At 28.9% G+C, this 23,922-nt stretch overlaps 3 protein-coding genes and 1 long non-coding RNA gene across 8 annotated transcripts in view; 3 read left to right on the top strand and 1 right to left on the bottom strand.

Moving 5' to 3' along the window:
• The window catches only part of LOC126893504 (alpha-tocopherol transfer protein-like), a 52,734-nt gene that overhangs the window by 5,917 nt on the left and 22,895 nt on the right, over nucleotides 1-23,922 (bottom strand). For 3 of the 4 annotated variants that reach the window (XM_050663794.1, XM_050663795.1, XM_050663793.1), the window contains one exon: nucleotides 9,932-10,823. The exons of the other annotated variant lie outside the window; for it this stretch is intronic. In XM_050663794.1, the coding sequence (XP_050519751.1) occupies nucleotides 9,932-10,741 (810 nt within the window). In that variant the 5' untranslated portion in view covers nucleotides 10,742-10,823. Of the gene's footprint in view, nucleotides 1-9,931; nucleotides 10,824-23,922 lie in introns of those variants that run through there. 4 annotated transcript variants of the gene reach the window in all.
• LOC126893503 (uncharacterized) lies at nucleotides 2,007-6,174 on the top strand. Of its 2 annotated transcripts, none has more exons than XM_050663791.1 (7): nucleotides 2,007-3,110; nucleotides 3,457-3,627; nucleotides 3,769-3,939; nucleotides 4,081-4,226; nucleotides 4,539-4,617; nucleotides 4,679-4,821; nucleotides 5,647-6,174. In XM_050663791.1, exons 1-7 carry the CDS (start codon nucleotides 2,933-2,935, stop codon nucleotides 5,806-5,808), a joined length of 1,050 nt encoding a protein of 349 aa, XP_050519748.1. In that variant the 5' UTR covers nucleotides 2,007-2,932; the 3' UTR covers nucleotides 5,809-6,174. The 2 variants fall into 2 exon arrangements, with proteins under 2 accessions (XP_050519748.1, XP_050519747.1); XM_050663790.1 differs by having other exon boundaries at nucleotides 4,539-4,623.
• Nucleotides 10,026-11,794, top strand: LOC126893514 (uncharacterized). Its single transcript, XR_007701203.1, has 4 exons — nucleotides 10,026-10,119; nucleotides 10,905-10,934; nucleotides 11,316-11,382; nucleotides 11,470-11,794. It is a non-coding gene; the product is annotated as an uncharacterized LOC126893514 (long non-coding RNA).
• The window catches only part of LOC126893508 (protein tipE), a 32,708-nt gene continuing 21,101 nt past the window's right edge, over nucleotides 12,316-23,922 (top strand). Inside the window, exon 1 of the mRNA XM_050663799.1 lies at nucleotides 12,316-13,548. Within this exon, the coding sequence (XP_050519756.1) occupies nucleotides 12,815-13,548 (734 nt within the window). The 5' untranslated portion in view covers nucleotides 12,316-12,814. The remainder of the gene's footprint in view (nucleotides 13,549-23,922) is intronic.

Below are 23,922 nucleotides of genomic sequence, written 5' to 3'. Positions count from 1 at the left end.
AAAAAAAAAATTTGTCCCGACGATCTATCTTCTATACGCAAATGGCTACCATATTGAAAAATATACTATTTTTGTATGATAATTATGGGTTTTGTATTTTATTTTAATAGAAGTTGATGTTGCTTTTGCAATTATCCATCAATTTTTTAAAATTAAACACTATCTACAGATTTGCATCGAAGCGTTTTTTATGATAGTGATTTTAATCACTGTCAGATTAAATTTATACTGGACCCTACTATGCAATGTCTCTACTATGCCGCGACCCCACTGTGCTACCGTTTTTTTTAAAGTGTTCCGGAATCTCTTACACTTTTATATATGTATATCTTAAATTAAAGCTTATGTAATATATTTTGGAAAAAAAAATTCAGGCATTATTTTGTCTTCACGGTGAAAACATATATCAAAGTTAATAAAAAAAAAAACACAACACAAAGGGTGACGGCACAGTGGTGACGTGGCATAGTTGGGTCAAGTATAATATCTGCTATTTTCTTATTAATATTCTGATTAAGATAAAGTATGTCGAGTAAAAAGGAATATAAATATTATTTCTCATAAAAAAATTGTGTTAATCCATACACTTTTCAAAAAGTTATAGTATTATAATGTAAAAAATGTAAAAAATAAAATTGAGAATTTTCACACAAAAATAGCATATGGTAGTCACTTACATCGTGAAGACAAAATAAAGTCCGAAATTTTTTTTTTCCATAAGAATGTATATCACATTAAATTAAATTTAAGATATATATAAAAGTGTCAGACTTTCCTGAACACTTTCAAAAGTTAAGTTAAAAATGTTAACTTTTTGTGAAAAAGTTGTCATTTTAAATCCCCACCCTGTGGGTAAGTATAAGGTCAGATTTGGAAAAAAATATATACCAAATGATAGGTAAAGACATAAAGCATCTATTAAAAAAAATTATATTGATTTGTTCATTTTTGAAAAAGTAGCGGTTAAAGTTTTAAGTAAAAAAAATTGAACAAATTTCGAAAATTAGAGATTTTTGAATTTGTAATTTTTTTGAAGGTTTCCCCCATTAACGGGGAACGAGGGAAATTTTTTCAATTTTGAAGGGTAATGTCTTCGACTAGATACGATTTGTGATCTTTTGACGTATCGTTGAAAGAAATCCGTTCGGTGAGAGCTGAGAAAAAGTGGTAACAGACACAAAAAAAANAATCCGTTCGGTGAGAGCTGAGAAAAAATGGTAACAGACAAAAAAAAAATAACACATAGTAAAAATAATACCTTCTCAACGTCGCATCGAAGCTAAAAAAAATGTTATAAAGTATTCCAGCATGTTCTGAAAAGTGTTTTTAACTGTGGTCTAGTTAATATTTTGTAATAATTATTTTTTAAAGAATGTTATACTTCATGATTTAAAAAATATTATTATGAATAATATTATTAATTTTATTAGGCGCTGTAGAGCAGTAGTTGTTTTGAGAAAATAGATACTAAATAAAAATTCGTCTTATCCGAAAAATGTTTTTAATGTGTCTACCATTGACTCTCAAACGTCTCCCTTGACATCATCCGATGCGTCGTCTCGCAATAATAAATGTATTTATTGCACCACAGACACACATGTACACTATCGTTTTTCGTTATTCAGTTGAAAACAGTTTTCAGTTCAAAGACGCCGTGATTTTGTCAAATCAAACAAACTATGTTTTTCGTGCACTAGACCTTCTCATATAGTCAACGCTTTTACCTCCACGTCAACTCGTAGACAATCTAACAACCTTTATCATACAATGCTACACTTGGATTTCAAGTCAAATGTTTCATCGACCAACTACATCAGACTCCGAACAATCTACACCCGAAGAATCAAACGTCCAGTTTGCCGGCACCGCACGTACGAATTGCACCGTAGAGATCGGTACGGCCGTTGTTCGTGTTTTGGATAAACATTGTAATAGTCACTCGGTCCGCTTACTATTAGGCAGCGGCTCTCAAATTTCAGCAATTGCCAACGAGTGCGGTTCGCGTATTGGATTCGCTCGTCGTCCGTGTCAAACAGAATTCAACGGCCTAACTCACAGTTGGTCAAGTTTGTACCTCTTGTATTTTCGTGCCTCGTTTGACATTCGATTTTCAGTTGCAAAGACTTTTTTATTTTACCGAAAATAACGTCGCAAATGCCTACCGTCTACCGTTCGTGCACAGTGCGGTCATTTGTTATTAGCCGACCACCCGCAATTCTATCAACCGGCGTGTATTGACATGCTCATCGGTAGTGACGCGTTTCTTAATTTGAATCGGCTTAATAAAAATGACCGTTCATTCTGATGGATGGCCATCAGCAATTAATACTTATCTTAGCTGAGTAATAGTAGGCCAGATAAGTCAGTCACTTTACAGTTGGTCGCCGCAAACAGTTTTAACAGCTATCGTTGCACTATCTATGTCCATTGTTTAATAACTCGTCTCGAATTATTCATTTTCATCTTTCGCAAATGGTATCAACTACTAAACCCAAGTTTAATACAAGTTTGTACAACGCCAATAAAAACATCTACAATCATCGGTCTTCTGTTTATCTTACTCGATGTTCTTTACTACCATCAAGATCCACAAAAGCACCAGCATTACGTCACGATTACAGAACTATTTACAACGGCGAGTGTTCAGCGTACAACTCAACACCACCGCGTAACTCGCGACTCGCTGCCCGTTCGCTTTTTGACGCTCTTTAACTATTTTGCTCGCAATCTTTTTAATTTTTAATGTATAATAAACACGTTCAATCAAGTTATTTTGAACGTTTTGGTCTTTCAATGCGAGGAGTATGTTTGGTACACAATAATAGTTTATTTTCTATGGAAATTTAAGTCTAAACATTCATTATTTAATTATTTTACTTTAGTACAATTTAAAAAATAATCAACAGTGTTTTTATTTCTATAAAATATCACAATGCCACCAAAGAAAAGCGTATTTAGAAGAGTTTTAAACTTTATTAGGAAGTTGTGTAAAAGAAATAATAAAAAAAATGTAGCTGATATCAAGGCAACTAATGAAAACGCTGCTGCGAGTGGAGACTTGTTATGTCCGATGGTGCCATCGAAAGGTACTACCGATGAAAGAATAAATGGTTTGTAGTTATTTTGTATAATTGTAAGCACAGCTTGTAAGTTTATGCATTAATATATTATTTTTACAATTTTCTGAAAACACTTAGTCCGTTCAAATTTATTTTAAGATATTACAAAAACACAAACAAATTTTCTAAAAAAAGAAGACATTAAACCTTTTAATACAAATGCATTGTTAATTGTGAATTTGACTTAATACACATGAATTTTGTTGATTATTAGTGCCTTGAAAATACTTTATACTCTATTAAATTTATTTTATTATGACTTCTTACACTTCCATACTATACTATTTTTTAGATGTTTTAATAAGTCCCTAGTTTATAACTATATCTCATTTTATAGATATGATTCAAGACTTTATCCATTCCGAAGAATCTAATCAGTGTTATACTGGTAGCGTACCAGTAAAACGCGAGAATGGACAAACAACTATAGCCGACAAAATAATCGACTTGAGGGGGTCAATAAAACGTGAAATATTAAATGACCCAGAATTGGAAAACATCATTCGAAGTAGTTATTCATATTTTAAATTATTATTCTATAAAGATATATAATGACTTAGTTTAAAAAATAAGGAAGTGTATTCCTGGCTACACAACTTATTAATTGTCTTAAAGTATCCATAATTTATACCAAAATTATATTTAATAGATCAGATTCAAGATTTAATGTCTGAATTCATCCAGGGAATTGTTCAGAATTATTTAAGGGAATCTACCGATTACTCGGTAAATAATATTAGTGGTCCAGTAAAACGCAAGGAAGATGAAATAAATATGAACAAAAAACTAACCGAGTTGAAGGACTTACGGAAAATTAATGGTAAATCTATATTTTTTAATTTTATAGAAAAAAAACAATAAGAAAATGCTTGTATATATTTATACATTTAAGTACTGTATTAATTTCATTATAATAAGTCACTTTGCATGTTTTCTAAACATGCAACTATAACATTTATAGATTTTATTCCTCCAGCTCCACCACTTTTCCAAACTCCGCCAACGCTTCCAAAAGCGTATAATAATATTAGAAACAAAGGTAAAGTAGATAGACCAACTCTACCAATGAATCTTATCGATGAAATAAAACGCGGTGTGAAATTGAAGGTAAAATGTTTAACAATTAATAATTGAATATGATGCAAATTCTATATTACAGTTTTATGTAAGCAGTATAATTTCCTAAAAGTCAAATTTTCACAATATTTTGATTACAGTTAAATTTTTTATAGTTTTTAATTGTTTTTTTTCGTACTTATGAAGTGGATCATGTATTAATGAACAACATTTTTAACATTTCTTACTATCAAAACATTTTTAATTACCAATTAAGTTAGATGAGATAATTTCACCTATATTAATTATATTTAAAAATATAAAAACATTAGTATATGTGTTTGATTTTTTAATTTTATATAGCCAGTAAAACCAGTGGTTAAAGTATTAAAAAAACCAATTGCAGATGAAAAAAATATTCAAGGAATGAACCCATTGAATAGTACTTGTATATATACATAGATAATCATTATTTATGTTATCTAAATATGAACATTTTCCAGATTTCATCCCTTCATCTCCGCCACTTTCCCGAACTTTACCAACGCTTCTAAAAGTGGATAATATTAAAAACAAAGGTAAAGTTGATAGACTAACTCTACCAATGAACCTATTGGATGAAATCAAACGGGGCATTAAATTGAAGGTAAACTTTTTTAACAATTAATAATTGAGTTTAGTGCGAATTCCTTATTATAGCCAAATGTAAGTATTATAAACATTCAAATATAATTTCCTAAAAATCCATGTTTTCCAGATGGTTAAATGTTAATATGTATTTCAATGAATTTATAAATAATTTAGTCCTGTAAATTCACATAGTCATGGCATAAGCCTCTCGCCGCCCACACGAACAAATTTTTTCAATGATTTTATTTTATTTTTTTGTTATACTTGTGAGGTGAATATGAAATGAATATTAATAAATCGCATTTTAAACACTTTCTGAAAATAAAAAATTATGGTCTACAAACCCAGTTAGAAAAGTTTTAAAAATTTCTGTTTCAATATTGTTTCACTGCGGAATGCACTTCACTTGTGTTATCTAAATGTTGTAGTTAATATTTTTTTCTTGTCTTAATAGTTGTTTTTTTTCTTATTTGTCCCTTAATTTTCTGAATGGTTTTTGCCTTCGTGTTTTGTGTATTAATAATGCCACAAGTCCACGCTCACTTGTACACTATTTAGGATTCGTATTTTAAACACTTCATAAGAATATGAAATATATATGTATATATATATACATGTCATATATATTAATATTTTTACAAATTAATTAATACTTTTTATTAACCCTGTATGTGTTAGTTAAATTTTTTTTTTTATATTATCAATTACCTCGAATAAGTGATCAGTTATTTATTTAACCATTAGGTGGTGATTCCACAATTTGTTGCGTGACCCAAGTAGTCAAAATAAAATTCTTACAAATATATATAACCTTAGTACAAGATTTTTTAATTTTTTATAGCCGGTGAAGCCAGTGGTTATAAAAAAACCAATGATAGATGAAAAAGATATACAAAGAATGAACTCATTAGATACTGTCATGTTCTGTCGGTCAAATATGAGGCCGAGCAGTTCTAGCTCCGATTCTTCATCGGAATACTTTTCTCTAGATGAATGGGTTTAACTAAATAAAAATTAATCGAAAAGAAAAGCCTGGATAAATAATGTCAAGTTATATTTAAAAAGTCAACTGCTCTGGAGCATAGTAGGAGGGTAATCAAAGGGTGACCAAGATGAACTGAGGATACCGGTTTGTTTAATACGGACAGACAACCGGACACAAACGGATCATCCCTTGACTTTGTACTTACTGTGTTTTCAATACCAGAACCATTAACCAAATGCTAACAGCGATGTTGGAGGTTTTTGAAAGAAACTTTTTAATTACAAATTTAATACTATTATCCATGCTAATATTTTCAATTTTTTTCTAAAAATGTAAGGTGTTGTTTAATTATGACTTATTTTACTTGTACTCAAAATTCTAATAAACTAACTCAATTAATAATATATTATTACTTTATATAAATTCTATATTACATTTTCTTATAAGTTTCATCAATAATCAATAGTTTATTTTAATTATTAAAAAAAAACTATTGACCTTTATCCGAAATAAGAAAATGATCAGTTAAATTAAAATTATAAGATGGAATATAGTAAGGCAATCAGATTGAAATTAAGTGTTTCTCTTTAGATATTTGTTTAATTCTTTAAAATTAAGGGTATTTATTTAGTAGAGAACGCCTTCAGTAAAGACCTAGTGGACCAGTTGTCACAAACACTGTTGATTATATTATATCGTGTGACAGCTGATCTCTAGCGTTTTTGCTTTACTCACCCCTTTGCCCACCCAGTAGGGCAAATCGATGACCTCAGTGACAATTGTCATCCGTGTACAGTTCATCGTCGTCCGTCGGTGAATCAATTTTTTATGTGTCATCTTCCGTTTCGTAGCAAGCCCCTTCGCTTGAAACGTAAATTATTCGGGAATTTTACGCCGTTTTTTTTATTATTTGTTTATTGCGCCCTTGTGCTCAAAGTTCTTGTGCCTTTGCACACTTCCAGTGGTTGGGCTTTGACTATCACGAAATAACTTCACTGCCGTAGTCGCTTTTTCGCCGTCTGTTTTCATCTACACTCTGACTCGTGATATTCAGATGTTCGACACCATTACTACAAGATCTCATACAGTCCTACTTATCTCATACTCACCACTATCAACGACTTCATTTATTCAGTTGAGTTTTAAATTGTTTTTTAATGTTATTTATTATTTGTTTTAATTGAGTTTAAATATTTTGTTTATGACGCTTCGACTGCCATTAAAATTTAAGGGCCCCCACTACCCCTTAAATTGAAGATACTTATTAAAGAACCTTTAATATATATAGTTATTTGTTATTAAATATTGTCTACTCTCGTTACTTATTGAAGTGTGCGGTTAGCCGTCATCCTCCCAGGCTACCCATCTCTTCAATAATGGTGATTTAAACAGGCTTAAGATATGACGGCATTCTAGTGCGGTGCACAACTAGTCGTCCTACGGTCTGGCCGCTTCGTACGAAACAGCAGGTTTAAATAAAATGATGGTAAAAATTTTTTTATTAATGTACAGTAGTTAAATTTGTACAGCGCTTTAGAATTTGTTCATTTTATTTACAGTATCAAGCGTTGACATATGTCGTGAAGAAAAAAACAGAAGAGAACGTAGTTATAGAGGATCTTATGATTTATTGATAACACAGAACTCCAGTAATTTTCTTGTTTATATTTTTTATATCAATTTTTAATGGAATTTCGAGGCTGATTCCGAATATGGACAAGTGCGACTGAGAAATATCTAATAATTAAATAGTTATATCTCCCCCAGTCTGATTTTTAAAACTGCCATAACTTTTGAAGTGCTGGTTCAAAAGCTGCTATCGACCCGTAATTTACTTAGTGAGATCATTTTATATTTTAGATGCTAGTTTAATATATATTTAGCCAAATAAAAAAAATAAGTGAACACCTCCTAGGGTTGGTTTTAAAAAGTAACTGGTGGCTAACGAATCAAGAAATATATGTAAATTAAAATTTTTTCTCAATATTATATCCATTTTGTGAATAATTTTGTTTTATGATGTTAATGCTTAAGGGAGAGGTAGAGTGTGGTCGGAAATATCTGTTATAAAAATCGCTGCAATTAGTTTACTATTTAAAGTAATTATTATATTATTGTACTATTGTCTCGTGATTAAAATTAAACATAATTATTAGAACTTTCAATTTTGAAGATTTATATAAAACTAGATCATTATTTTTTGGTTTATGATTGGTAATTTTTATTTTAGAAAATTCCCATTTTAATATGTTAAAACAATTTTAAGAATGATATTTATTTATGTTTTATTTGTGTAGCGACATCTTACGGTCGATAAATGTTAAATTCAAAAAATCGTTGTTACCATTGTAATATAGATTACAGTATGCTTACTAAATAAATAAGATGTGTAGACTATCACGCTTAGGCTTATTCAGACTTATTAAAAGTTAAATACCCAAAACAGTCTAAATCAGCATAGTGGAAACTATTATAAATTGATATTTTTAATTGAATTTTTACAAATAGTACATTGAAAAAAATACTTAGTAAAGTATATTTTATTTAATTTTCATAAAGATTCCGCGGTTATTTATAAAAGTATTGGGATATTTAATATAGAAAAATTTTAATGTTAACATTTATAACAGGTTTAGGACTTTTTTTAACATCTAAAATTAAGGATTTTTTCAATTTTTGACAAGATCAAAATCGGAATTCTTTGACATATTATAATTTCTAATAAGTTCCTTCACTAGAAACCAAAATTTTTAAATTTATTTATTCTGGATAAGAAAATTTTCCAGTTTTCAGTTTTATTGTCATGGTGTTCTGAAAATGTCACATTTTGAAAATGTCAAAATATCACGTTAACGCCGTAACAACAATATATGTCCTTACAGTGTTCAACACAAATCCGATGTTTTCCATAATCATAATGTATTTTTAGATATTTAAACCGAAAATAATACGGTACTTCATATATATATATATATATCTCATAGTATTTAGAACGGAGGAAGAAATAATATTGTTGCGGTTTTTAATTTTAATTTACATCTGTAATAATATTGACATTCAAAAGTTCCGAAAAAAATATTGCAAAATGGATTTGAACACATGTTTGATTTATATTGTTGTTAAAAATATTTATAATATAATAATTCTTACTACTTTATTAAAAATTTGATTCAAAACTTAATATTCCTTTTTTTTATTTTTTAAGTTGTAATTCATTGATCGATTAATAACTATGAACGCCGTCGGTAATAATAAAGAAAATTAACAATTCAGTGAGAAATAAAATTAAAATGTTGAAAGCAATTTGATAGTTGTTTTTTTAACTTAAAGTTCTGTAACTATTTTCAAATTAATCTGCTTTTATATCAGAAAATCATAGTTGTGTTAAAAATATAAAATTTAAATGTAACTATTTTTAATTCTAATTTGTTTGGCTACTAACTTTGAAGCTAAGCTAATTAAAATATATGATATTTATTTACTTATATATTTGTATATTTTACGGGACAAACTTACGATAAACATTATAATTGATAGCCATCATAAATAACACAGTATATTAAACAATATAGTTAACAAAAATAAACTACGAGGACAAAGTACTCAAATTCAGATTTATCATACTTACTAAAAACATTATAGAAATTTAACAATTTAATATTATATTTATTACAGTTAGATATTATCCATTAGACAGGTGAATTATTCATATAATTAGCTTTTTTTTACAAAGACGGCTATAAAATATTATATTACTGTAGTGATATGACAAAATTTTGTCTTCCTTCGATTTTCACAAAAACAAATATTGTCAGAACGTCTAATAACTATTAATGATTTTTAAACTAAAAATAATTTAATACACGTTATATTTGTTAAAAATAAACATATTATATTCATAATATTTCGGAATTTCTTCCAGAAATAAGGAAAATGTTAATTTATTACGAATAGAAATTATGTAATACAGTTTTTAAAACTTTTTATAAATTATAATAATATCAAAGAAAGTAAAAGCATATATTATATAAAATTTAATCAGCCGAGCATTATTTAAAATTTGTATATTAGAGTTTTACGTCTTATAAAAATTTCTGATAACTGTATTAGTAAAATACTAACACTATCTTTTTAATTTCTTTTAAACATCAGGTAATTGGCTCACTTGAGTAGTATCCGTCAATGAATCATACAGGAAACCCAGTTCATGATGAAAGTCTAATAATGAAGAAATGGTTTCGTTTAAATCTTTGTCTAACGATTTGACTATTTCGCTAGGAAAAACACCACTGATTTGTTTTTTGAGAACGTCTGTAGTTATCATAGAAGGTGTGTTATATTTTATATGATGTAAGTCATCTACTACACATACTTTTTTTATATAACAACGCATATTACCATCAAGGTTGTTCAGTATTCTTAAGAATTTGTCGAAATCTGTTAATTTCATTGTGTTTTCAATGGTAGTTACAAAATGTTCAAAATCATTTGGGAGATTATTATTAACTGAATTACTGTTCCACATATCCGCCAAAAATAACATTGAACTTTTCATAGGCAACATTAGGAAATAACAATTTTTTACTCTTTCCTTTAAATAATCAAGACAATTGAAAGACTCGATATTAATATTGATTTGCTGACATAGATATCCTATGTGTCTTAAATAATCATTTAATTCCATCAAATTTATTGTGTTATGGCAGCTTAATATTAACAATACTTTTCGTATTTTTTCATTTATATTTTGATTAGTAGAAAAGTCTGAGTGATCCAATAGGCTTGATAAAAAAAACCTGTTTTCTCCTTCATTAATACCCATAAATAAATTGTTTGTGTTCCATCCGTTATGTTGTAGAAGCAAGTCCATAGTGGCTGTAATAGAGTCCAGAGTGGATATATCTGAAGCGGCACAAATCGATACAAAGTACAATAAATTACTCAGTTGCATCTTTGTAAAGTTAAAACAAATATCCTTTAGCTTTGACAATTTTTATTTTTATTGAAAAGAATTTTCATTTTGAATATTTATACTAAAATGTCACAAGAAATAAAATTAATTACTTAACTATTTGCATTAAAATTAAGGTATATATTTTTATTGATAAATTTAGGTTTTAGTCAAATAACAAAATATGCATACGGTATGTTTCGTTTATCATAAACCAGTTTATTACTCGCAAAGTAAATGCAATATTGAAAATAGTTTATTTTAGTATTTATAATTTTTGATTTATCACATATTAATTACTTTTTAGTTTAAGTTCTTATAACTTATATGGATGTTGAATATATATATATATATATTTGATGGAATCGCAATTTTAACTAGCTCATAAAATATAGAATTATCTAATAAAAAAAAAAAGGACAGGTCTCATAACAACTTTTGGGCCAAAGGAAATTATTTACATTTTATACCTGGATCAGTATTACCAAATAATGACTATAGTCTACTCAGTCTATATTTTAAAAATATCATAACTTTTAAAATACTGATAAAATACTTTTTTTGAAATTTATAGTATACTGTATAAGGAACTTTTTGAAATGAAAAAATTATATTATGTTTTATATTTTTAAAAACATTGCGTAAGTAATAGTTAATTATTCATCTTACATTTTAAGCATAACGAATTGAATTTAACCATTCCGTAATTATAGTTCAAATTTTTTCAGGCGTATGTTTGGCGTATTAAGTGTTGCTGCTCATTAATATAATAAAAAACGTAAATAATAGATCTATTATAACTTTCTAGTTTTACAAAATATTACTGTGATATGTTTTATAATAAATTAATAAAGAATGTTTTTTTTGTAAAGAGTCTAATAACTTCTTGTTATACATTGAAAACGCTTTAATTTTTTTTTTGTTGAATAAAAGTCGCATATTTGCTTGATGGTTTTCCTTGTTTGAAGGAGTTATACGTGGTAAACATCAGTTGATTGTTTGAATTTAATAAGTCAAACTTTCATTATCTCATACTATTACGCATGACTATTAGTTTACAAAATACTTTTGACAATAACTGTAATAACTAGTATTTTTGGTAACAAACATCTGATTATAATTGCACTATACTTATCACACTCTTCGAGCAATTGACAAAAATGTAAACAAAATTTAAACGGTGTCGACGAGCTGAAACATTTTTCAAAAGGATTTAAAAGGGGCCCATCCTAAGCCTACTTTTCCTTTTTTTTTTTAGATTTATAAGCCACGAAAAGGCAATAAAATCAACTGACACCTCTGTCGCGATTACGAGTAGGAGAAGATGAGTGATGGACGGGACACGAATAACTGTCCATATAATGATACAACACAATGAGAACTGCTGTCCCGGTGCTGAACTTGAGAGACTTAGGAAGCGGGGAGTGGCCTCTGACTACCACAACTCGAACATACTACAACGGTAGCGGCGTCCGTATGATTTCCCGTCACGCACGTGTCTGCCTTCGCGAAAACCCGGACGTGTCGTCCACCGTTGATACCGCTGCCGTCTTCGCTATCATTGCAATTACACACATAGCCACCACAGCACTTGGGGCGTGCGTGTTGAGACGCTCGAGCTACTGTCGGCAGGGCTTGACGCTGAATATTGTGCTCGTTGTTGGCCGTCGAACGCACCGACCCCACTGCCAAACAGTATGTCGGCGTCCGGCGGCCCGAGTATACCATCGCTCGTATGCGTCCCGGGCTCCCCATAGTATTACTCTCTTGTTGTACCACTTGCAAACAATAAAAAATAAGAAGATATAAACGCTAAATTCTCACATTTTTTCCGCCAATAGTATTATTTGAATCGATTCTTAATGTCGTTTATAAGTACTCGTAGCGAGTTAAGTATTTGAGTTGTAGTTAATTTTAGAGAAGCACGGTTGTGCCCGCGCTTTCCGTTAAAATAAGCACGGTCTTGGACGCTACTGCACCTCTATACAGGAGACGGCAGTGTGTCAACACGGAGCGCTGAAGGTGGCTTCTAACGGCTGCGAGCCAGTGACATCAAGCGCACGATGAGACGCGATGAGGTCCGCCAGCTCCGAACTGTTGCTGGACACCAAGCAGCAGCAGCTCCGCAAGAAGAAGCTGCTGGAATTAGCGGCGGCCAAAAAGCAGAAACGTTGCAAGCAACGGACGATCCGGGAAAAATTATGGTTTTACTCGACGCTGTCGTTCGCAATGATCGCCGTGGGCTCGGGATCAGCACTACTGTTCCTGGTTCCTCTTTATGTGGATCCGGCAGTGTCTACTTTATTAGCCGATTTCGTTACCGAGCCTGTACAATGCACGACGGTGCGTCGCGAGGAACTGACTGGGTTGTACAACTGCACGTGGAGCTCATGCAGAGAGGGATGCACCAGCGACGTGTACCGGTGCAATCATATTTACGTGACTTATCGGGAGGAAGAAAACGGCAAGATGATTCCCGAGGCTGTGCTATTAGTCAACATAAAGGGTTGTGGGTACCCTCCAGCAGTGTCTTGTACCAACTTCACCGGCGCGTACAGTCGGCCGGGTTCGACATTTCCGTGTCACTATTCCCGACAAAACCATACACTGGTGGTAAGCGACTACGACCAGCGACAGCAGTACGCCGACATTGTAAACTATTTTGCCGTCCCGTTCACCGTGTGTGTCGTCACTTCGGTGATTTTGTGTGTTATGCACTGCGATTGTCAAGAAATTACATCTGCCGGCGCCGGACAGGTAGACGCGAGCAGAAGTTTTACCGGTCAATCTCAAATCGAAGGTTACAGGTAATGAAACGTTAAATAACTTCTAGTCATTTATTTGCGTTTGTTTACGAGCCATTAAATTTAACGTGACTGTAAAACTTTTATGGACAATTTTCTACAATACAACATCCGTTACAAGTTAAGTGGGTTTTTAGTTATACGCATTGTATTAACAATAATTTATCAGCGTCGAAAGATTACTTCGGCTCTTCAAGTTTAAACGCACCACATAAGAAATACGATTGTTTGTTCGACATGGTTAATTTACAGTGAAAAGCTAAACGTATAGAACTAAATTGAAATTTCAGTTAGAAATAATCTGAAATAAAAAAAAAAAAATTGGAAATAAATCTTTTAAAATCGTTTAAACCCTGAATTTGAGTGCTTATTTTTTAATAAAATATAAGGGAATAAACTTTAAGTACATAGATAAAGCCTAAATTTGTTGACTCGAGTAAATACTTTATAAACAAACCAATATTTTGCAACTATTAAAATTATTAATGAAAAATCGTAGGAACCATTTTCATACATTAGTAAAAGGGAAATAAATCATTTATCAACAGTATTTCATTTAAAACTTTGACGATTCGGGGTAACATTATTTTCTGCTTTTAGAAATTAATTTTAAGACTTTTGCTCGTCTAACATATTTTGGAAAACAATGAAACAGCAAAAAATAAGCTTTCAATCCAGTCAATGCGCTCTTTCAGTCTTAGTGTTCTAAAATAGTTGCCCCCATTATTTTGTACATTGACATACACCTATTTATTTGAAATATTAAAGTGCAGTTTTACACTTTATTACCTTAGGGCGGTGAAAGTACATTTAATAAATAATGCTTAGTATCGCAATTATTTTTAAATTAACCTTTGTTACTTTGGTCGATCAATTCATTTCTCGAAAATTATCCAAAGGAATACCTTGTTAACTTTAGCAAGTTTCATTATAAAAAATCGTGTCTTTGACTATTTTCAATCCATTTCATCACCTCCACTTTTTCATGGTAACTAAATACAATAGTGACGGGGCCATTGCGTTTTTAACCTATACAAAACTATTGACTAGCTTTTGACGGAAGTATATATTATTTTTTTCGAATAAAACTGTCAATGTTTTTCGATAACACGATATTTGAAATATGAACAAATATAATGATACCACTATCATTGTATTATTAAAAAGCTTTTTTTTTTTTCACTCATAATTTTGGTGGTTATTTTAAGCTGACCTGGATATTTAGGCCGATGCTCTATGTCTTGACCCAACTGATTATTTTTGAAGGCACGTTACATTCATATTATCAAATAATGGACGTAAAATAGAAAAATTTTAATCCAAACAAATTACAAATCATAAATAAAGTCCTATTGATTTTTGGTTACAGTAAGATAAAATTTGAAAAAATATTTATAATTTAAAATAACAGAAAATAAAATGAAAGAATAAATTTTATAAATTAAGAAATATTAAAACAATTACAATGTTTTAGCTTCGATGCGAAGCTGAGAAGGTATTGGTTTTACTAAGATGTGTTTTTTTTTTTTTTTTTGTCTGTTACCACTTTTTCTCAGCTCTCACCGAACCGATTTCTTTCAATGATACGTCAAAAGATCACAAATCGTATCTAGTCGAAGACATTACCCTCAAAAATTGAAAAAAATTCCCTCGTTCCCCGTAAATGGGGGAAACCTCCAAAAAAATTACAAATTTAAAAATGGCTAATTTTCGAAATTTTTTCAATTTTTTTTACTTAAAAGTGCCATAACTTTTTAAAAAATGAACATATAAATATAATTCTTTTTTATATAGATGCATAATATCATTACCTTTCGTTTGGTATATTTTTTTTATAAATCTGACTTTTTACCTGCCCACAGGGGGGGATTTAAAATGACAACTTTTTTACAAAAAATTAATTTTTTCAACTTAAATTTTGAAAGTGTTCCGGAAAGTCTGACACTTTTCTATATATATTAAATTAAAGTTAATGTAATATACTTTATTATGGTAAAAAAAAAATTTCGTACTTTATTTTGTCTTCAGGGTGAAATTGGCTACCAAATGCTATTATTGTGTGAAAATTCTCAATTTTATTTTTTTATTTTTACCTTTATAATGCTATAACATATTGAAAAGTGTATGGATCAACATTATTTTTTTATGAGAAATAATATTTTTTAATAATCCCTCTTTCATTCGATATACTTTATCTGAATCAGGATATTAATAACGAATTAGCAGATCATGTTGCTTTTGGAATAATCCACCTATTTTTTAAAATTAAACACTATCTAAAGATTTGCATCGAAGCGTTTTTTATGATAGTGATTTTAATCACTGTCAGATATCATTATACTTGATCCAAATATGTCACGTCACCACTGTGCCGCGACCCTCCTGTGCTGGGATTTTTTTTTTTTTATTTTCCTATGAGTGATTTAGTTAACAGTCTGAAAACATTATAAGTTAAAATGTTTTAAAATATCTTATAAGAGATAATTGGTACTATATTTTATGCGTTAAAGGGAAAAACTGGGAAAGTTGTCGTATGGAGTAAGATGATGTTCTTGGAGTAAAAAAAGTTTTGTAATTTTGTAAATTTCCCAAGGAAATATTTTTTAACATACTAACCAAACAAGACAAATTTTCAAAAATAATTTAAAGTAACATGTGTGTTTGTTTTAAATCACATGTATAACTTTTTTTTAGAAGAATGATATAATATTGTTATTTTACAGCATTAAGTTTAAACGTAAGCATGACTAAAAAGATCAAAGTTTTTTTATTACAAATAGCCCAAGAAAAACTTTATTAATAATAATTATTTGAAATTTTAAGTCTTATTTAAACTATGGGAGTTTTAGGGGAAAAATAAAAAAACCTGATTGTTATGATTTTATTGTTGTCGTTATTTTGTCAATAGGTTTCGGTACTAATTACGAATCATTAATAATTACATTTAATTTTATCAACTACCCAATAAATTTATACATATATATTAATAGATTTATAAAAGTCTGTTATAAATATTCTAAGAATTTAATATCAGGGACAGAATAGAACAGAGAAAAAGGTTGATGAACTGAAACTTTTTTTATATTTAGAACCTAAATTATTACTAACTAGATTGGTCAGTCGTCGCCTAACTATGGTATTTGGTAGTTTGACTGACCAACACTGCGTACCATACGCCACGGTTCGAAGTCCAGCCAGTGTCGGACGGTCGAAGACGACCCGCCGCAAATGATACGTTGAGTATTCTTCCCGTTGTCAAAGTGACGACGTCGAGCAAGTACGCCACTGGTTCCAGACGTGTCGCACGGCCGAATAAGGCGAACCGATCCGCATTCGCGCACCATCGTCATCAACACTGTTAACTTTTTGACGCCGAAGATCATGTCGGACACCGCGTCGCCGACGCCAGCGAAAGTGCCGCAATATTATGTAAACATTTTAATTAACTGTGTTCGTCTTTTCGGATCCTTTTTAAAATAATCTGTTATAACTCATCATTAATAAGCGAACCTTAATTTATAAAGGTTATAATTTTTAACGGTTATTAGGTTTTTTTCAATATCTTATATCGTATCATAACGTATATTAACGTAGGGACTTTATTAGCTGAAATTAATTTATATTTCTAATCATCAACTGTTTCTAAGAAAACAATTGATTTATCCAAATTCAATAAACTAGAGTTCGAGTCTAAGTATTATTTAGAATGGTTTTTTTTTAATTTTAGAAGGGCTCTCCTATTATATACGCTAGAGAATTCCTTAAATAAAACTACTTTACTCTCACGGAAAGCGGAGGTATAGGAAAATAACTCCTCCATGACAAAAATAAAAACTGTATTTTATTTTGAAGGGGATGTTAAATATTTCTTATGAGTATATGCACTCAAGACTTAATTCCAAAAAAGTATCTGTTCTATGAACTATTATCATCATATAATTAATTAATATAATCATTGATTATATTAATTTGTTCAACTTAGATTAGAACCTATATTTTCGGTAATCAAAACTTGTATTTTAAGTAGCAAAATAAGGTAAACTGAACCAATATTCTGAAATATTGAACTTATATATCATCTAGTTAACTAAGAAAACGAGTACCTAAATACTATCTTAGATGAAATATACTTTAATTTAAGTAAATATATCTTGATAAATAAAATGTTTCTTGATTTTTTTTTATCGTATTAGTATTTTATATTTATACTTTACATTTTAGTTGACATTTTGTTCTACCGAGAATCAAACAATATAAAAATATTTCTACGCTATTCTGAAAAATAATTTTTTTTTTTAGTTTTTGAGGTAATCGACCTCACTGCTTTCTTGGAGACAGAATATTATCTATTATTTTTAACAGTACGGAATTAAAACTGAAAACTAATGATAAACACTTGTATTATTTCAACTATAATTATTGAAATCAAAACAAAATACTGTGGTTTAGGAACATATTTAAGGGATTACTGCTAGTAATATTTTTTAAAGCCGATATTGAGGAAATGTGAATCCAAAGACCTTTTTTTTTTTTGGTTGTCATTTTGCATTTTATCAAAAATAAAAATTCTCTTGCATGCCTACCAAAGTAAAAAAATAATAATAAGTCACCTACCCCCCTTTAATCAGTTCTAAATTGAATTATAAATTCAAAAGAGACAACAATGTACACACTTACAAAACTTGATTAAAAAAAAAAAAACAGAAATTATATAAAGAGTGTAATAGATCTAACCTACAACTCATATAATTTATGATCTACATAACATTTTATATTTTTTTTTAATCAATTTTTACAATATAGAACTGTATTTAAAATATGTTTTATGTTATTTTTCGCAATTACAAAAAATATTTTAAAAATTAATTTTTTTTTAAGATTTGAAGATAGCCATTTTATAGATAAGTTTTAAAGAAAAATTTTGATACAAAAAACTCTTATTTGAATTCAGTAGTTACGTTTATACAGCATTTTTAAGTTTGTTAAATTTTGATTCTTTTTACAATTTTCTTATGGTATCAAATGTTAGTCGATTTATGATGCTAATTCGATAACCAAAATGATCATAAACAAGTTAAAAAAATTGGTTTTTGTTTAACTAAAAAAACAAATTTCTTGTTAAATACCTATAATATTAATTAAAACTTTTAATTAATAAATTTCAAAGTAACCTTTATTTTAAAATCGTATATTATGTAAATTTGAAGTCGTAAAAGTAATCATCTGAATACTATAAATTATCTATCAATTTAAATTTAAATACTATCTAGAATAGTACAAAATATCAACGCTTTGTTGTTTTTTTACATGATCAGAGATGAAAAATGTATTTATTGTATATAATTTCAATTCAGGAGGGTATATCATAGTTCACTCGAACATTACAATTAGCTGGTTTAAAAAAGTAATTTTGGTCTTTATTAACTATGTTTCCTTTTTTCGTGCATAGTAGTATCCCTTAAGCTACTTATTAACACAACAGTTAACCCGAGTACGTTATTGTATTTTGTTAAACTTTAAGCTATGTAATCATAAAAATGTAATGTTTAATCATACGGTACTTATGTTTTGGAAAATAGCCTAATGTTTTTGTTTCGTGCGATTCCACTAAATATTTATGCATTTTATGTGAAATAACAACGAAAAATACTGGACTGCCCATTAAAAATCGTGCATAATGTACTATTATTTGCTATTTCATGATTTTAGAGTACATGCATGTACTTAAAAATCATCTAATCTAATCATGCTAAGATTAGATAACCCGCGCAGTATATTATCAAGATTGTGTTACCAATTTTCGTCAATTGTTACACGTATCTATAACCAAACTCAATATCAACTTTAGGTTTAGTGAAAAATTGTGAATTGAAATCAAAAAAGGTCAAGTCTATAACTCTATGAAATTTCTGTCTCACCATATTTTCCTCTATTTTTAAACTGTTAAAACATAAAAAACGATTACATCTAAAATTTGATTAGACAATTTAAGGTTTTACAAAAGGTTATGTTACTAAAGGTTAATGTTGGTACTTAACTTTTGCCTTTCAAATCGAATTATTTTGAATTCATATATTTATGGCATATAATCATCAAGGACGAGCTCGGTGGGAAAAGATAAGCTCAAAACTTACCACGTTGAAAATAATTATTAAATAAAATTAAATCATGTTAAAGATAAATTATTATTTTTATTTAAAGGGGTAGAATATAATTTTCTTATGTATGTTACACATAAAATATGTCTAGATACATCATTATTTAAAAAAAAGATACATTTCAGGCAGAACGGCCTATAATTACAATAATTATTTTTCTTTAAATTTGTTTAATAACTTAAATAAAAAATAACCTAACACAAAAAAATAGACTGAATCATTTGTTTTGATTTTTACACTTAAAATATATTAATGATTATAGGATTACATTTAAATGTATTATTTCTTTTTAATGTCTATTAATTTGACATAACTTAATGTTTCGTGTATTCCAAATAGTTACATAATTACTCATTAGTTATTAACATGTCATATAAAGTTTTATTTGTGATATAAATTAGAATAAAATGTAAGCCTCCGAATTCAAATTAGTTCAAATTTTTATTAAAACACTTAATAAGAGAATCATTCAAAATTGATAATTGTTACTTAAATACCTAGATAATCATTATTTATCTTTTAAATCATATGAATTTGAGTTTATACAGTCAAAAACAATCCAGAAAGTTAAGAGATGCCAGTGCATCTCTTGGAATTTTTTGGAAAAATTAACACAAAACATACAATCCTAATAATCAATTTGTTTTTATTGAATTTGAGTTTAGTCAATGTAAAATAAATTCTGCGGCTACTGTTACTAACATAATTTTATAATTTTTAAGTATTATTTAGAGAGATAGATTGGCTTTGTATAGCCTGTAGTTAGAATAAGTAAAATATATGCTGTTTACTTCTAGTCTTATTTCAAGTAATTCATAATATTAATAATAAATAATAATATATATTTTTTTTTTTTGGCAAGCTTCTTGTTTTGTTACAAAGCTGAGAAGATATTGGTTTTACCATGATAAGCGTTTTCTTTTGTCTGTCCTTTAAATTCTTTAGTTTTTACTGAATCGATTTTGTTAGTTTATGCGTTATAAGTATCCGATAGTATTGTAGTTAATTTATCAGCATCAAAAATTTAAGAAACCCTTTCATTTTTAGAAATTTAAATAAAAATCTCAAAATTACGATACTGTAAGATAAAATATATTCTAAAATTTTTTTCTACATTTCAAAACTGATATAACGCTTATTTAGATTAAATTTTAATAGAGTATACTAGGGAAAATAACATTTCTTTTGGTATGATTTTTCTGAAAATACGATGAAACTGCTAAGTGCATGAAGGTTTTGAAAGAGACCACTCACACATATAAAAATTCAAATTTTCATAAATTTCCGTATTGTCTAACAATTTTCAACTTATTTCAAATTAAAAATTTTGAAAAATCATGATACTAAACATTAAAAAAAATCTCACGTTCTACTACAAAAAATTGGCCATCAAAAGTAAAAAATATGCAAATTAAAATTAAATAATTGATAACGTGAGTCATTATATATATATACTATTGTATCTTTTTTTTTTCTAATTATATAACCGTCAACATGTTAAGTGTGGCATTGGTAAATTCCACCGTTACCACCGCTAAACATTAGCGACGTGGAACTAGTTATGGAGAATACAGCATTGTATAGTAGGCGAGGTACAATCAAAGGTCAACTGACAAGGTTTGTTACATTCGCGTCTGCAGCAGTATCGAAAAGTGGGGATAGGATTTTATTTAAAGTTCGCCGTCAAAAAATTGAAGAAGTTTGGAATGAATATTAAAAATTCAGGCTGAGATTGAAGAACTCAGAGACTCAGAAAGTCCAGAAGATCCATACAGAATTCAGTTTGAAGAAATGTACTTGGAGGCTGTATTAGATTATAAACCAATATTAGTCAGTGATCAAATAAAAATGGAAGAGATAAATCTCCTGGTAGATATTCGAAACACATTACAGCCACCCATTGAGGCGTCAACGCTAACACACATTTATGTATCTTATCAGCTATCAATTGCAAAGTTAGCTCCGTTAAGTGAACCTACATTTAGCGGCAGCTATAAAGAATGGTCAACATTCAATGATAACTTTAATGCATTAATTCACAAAAACGAAACATTAATTGATGTACAATGGTTTTTTTTATTTAAAAGCAGCATTATCAGATGACGCATTGAAGGTAATACAATGCTTAGAAACATCGGCTAAAATTATAAGATAACATGAATAAGTTTGAACAAGAGATTTAATAATAAACGGATTTTGGTCCAACAGCATACAAAAGCCATTTATGATATAAAACCTGTTATCAGCGGACAATCTGCGAATTTTCACTGACGGAAACATGAAAGCGCTAGAAAATTTAGGCCATGATGCAATTTTATGGGGCCCTGATTCATGTCATATCAACCAAACTAGACGAAAAGACATTACGAGCTTGGTAAAAGCAATCACCAAAAACTGTATTTTCAGAAGTCAAAGATATAATTGAATGTTTAAATAATTACTGTCAACTATTAAAAGCGGTTGAAGGTGCAAAAAGAATTAAAAAAAAAAAGAAAAGAAACGATTTGATTATCAAAAAGACCGTATTTCATGAGACTTCAAAAATATTTAAATGTTACTTGTGCAATGAAAGAACTTACGCTATATATCATTGTAAAAAATTTTTAGACTCAACAAAAACGTCATTAAAAAATTACTCAATTCAACATTTGTAATGTATGTTTGGCTCATAATTCAGAAAACCAAGTATGTAAATTTTCAGACTGCAAGAAATGTGGATAAGCATATAATACATTACTTCATTTACCCGTTTAAAATTATGAACAAGTCATAAGTACGCATGTTATTTGTGCAAAATAAAAAAAAGTTTTATTTTCAACGGCAATAATAAAAATTATAGTCGTTTAAATGAAACATTTATTATAAGAACACTGCTCGAAACAGGTTCTCAAACTAATAAACTAACCAAAAATAACGTCATTTTACCGACCTAAACACAATCAACACAACTGTTATAAACATACCCGATGACGTCAAATTGGCTGACCCACATTATGGCGTACCTGGCAAAATAATTGTACTACTAGGCGCTGAATATAGTACATTAAAGGCCGGTAAACATAAGGTAGATTCAACTAGAATTATTTACCAAGAAACTGAACTACGCTGGATAGTTGAAAAATAGGTGCCCAGTTTAGCACGCAACACTAAATATCTTCTAATTCAAATGTAATTGATAATCAAGTAAATTTAAATGGACTGATATTAAATGTAGGCAAATATAAAGAAAAGGGTTCAGAAAAAACTCAGCATTAAAGAAAGATCGTGTGTCGAACACTTTGAACGAATAGTAAAACGTGACTATACGAGAAATTGTACTGTATAACTCCCATGGAAGAGCAATGTTGAAAAACTTGGTGATTCGAAGTTAATGGCGCGGCGACGTTTTCTAGCTACAAAAAATAATTTATGAAAAATAATAATTATCCTGATTAAGTGGTACGTTGATTACCAGTATTCTTTAATTGAATCAATTCAACTCATTATTCAAAGGATACTGATATGTTACTGGTCAATCAAATCTTACAATTTTACGAACACAGAGTGTTCAGTAAGTAAGACACATATCAATTGTTACAAGCAATAAGAACAATAGATACCCCTATCAACACTTACTAAACACCTATATATAATTGATTTACAATAATTCATAAATAATTAATACACTATTTTTAAACACATTTCATTTATTTAATAATTTACTATAAAATGATCACATTCCATGGGAAAAAAAATTTTTTTATGTATCAACGAGCATTCCATATTTATTTATTATTCAAGTAACATTTCTATAAATGTTACTTAAAAAAAATTTCCTAATTTTACTTATGCTGATAAGAGAAAAAATCATGTTTAAATATTATGAATTAATCAGATTTTGCTAAAATCAATTTTAGATAATTATTTATTTTTATATATCAATAGAAGAAATAAGTATGTCAATTTTTAAAAATGAAAAATTATAATTTACATTTAATGTAAAATACTAAAATAGAATTTAAATATCGACGCATTTTATTTTGTAATTGTATTAGAACACTGAATGTTAAATTTTTACATTAATTTTTAATAAAAAATTTTGTGAAAATTTAATCATTTATTATGATTGATATAATTTGCCTTTTAAAATAGCTTGAATAAATAATAATAAAATTCACTATTACTATTTGTCTTAAATGTATGCATACAGTACTATTACTTAAATGAGGAGAGGAGAATC

This window comes from Daktulosphaira vitifoliae, unplaced genomic scaffold (assembly GCF_025091365.1).
Source record: "Daktulosphaira vitifoliae isolate Bord-2020 unplaced genomic scaffold, ASM2509136v1 Scaffold_1, whole genome shotgun sequence".
NCBI classification, from domain to species: Eukaryota; Metazoa; Arthropoda; class Insecta; order Hemiptera; family Phylloxeridae; genus Daktulosphaira; species Daktulosphaira vitifoliae.
The sequence above is the reverse complement of the archived record's forward strand: the minus strand, read 5'-3'. Positions and strand labels throughout refer to the sequence as shown.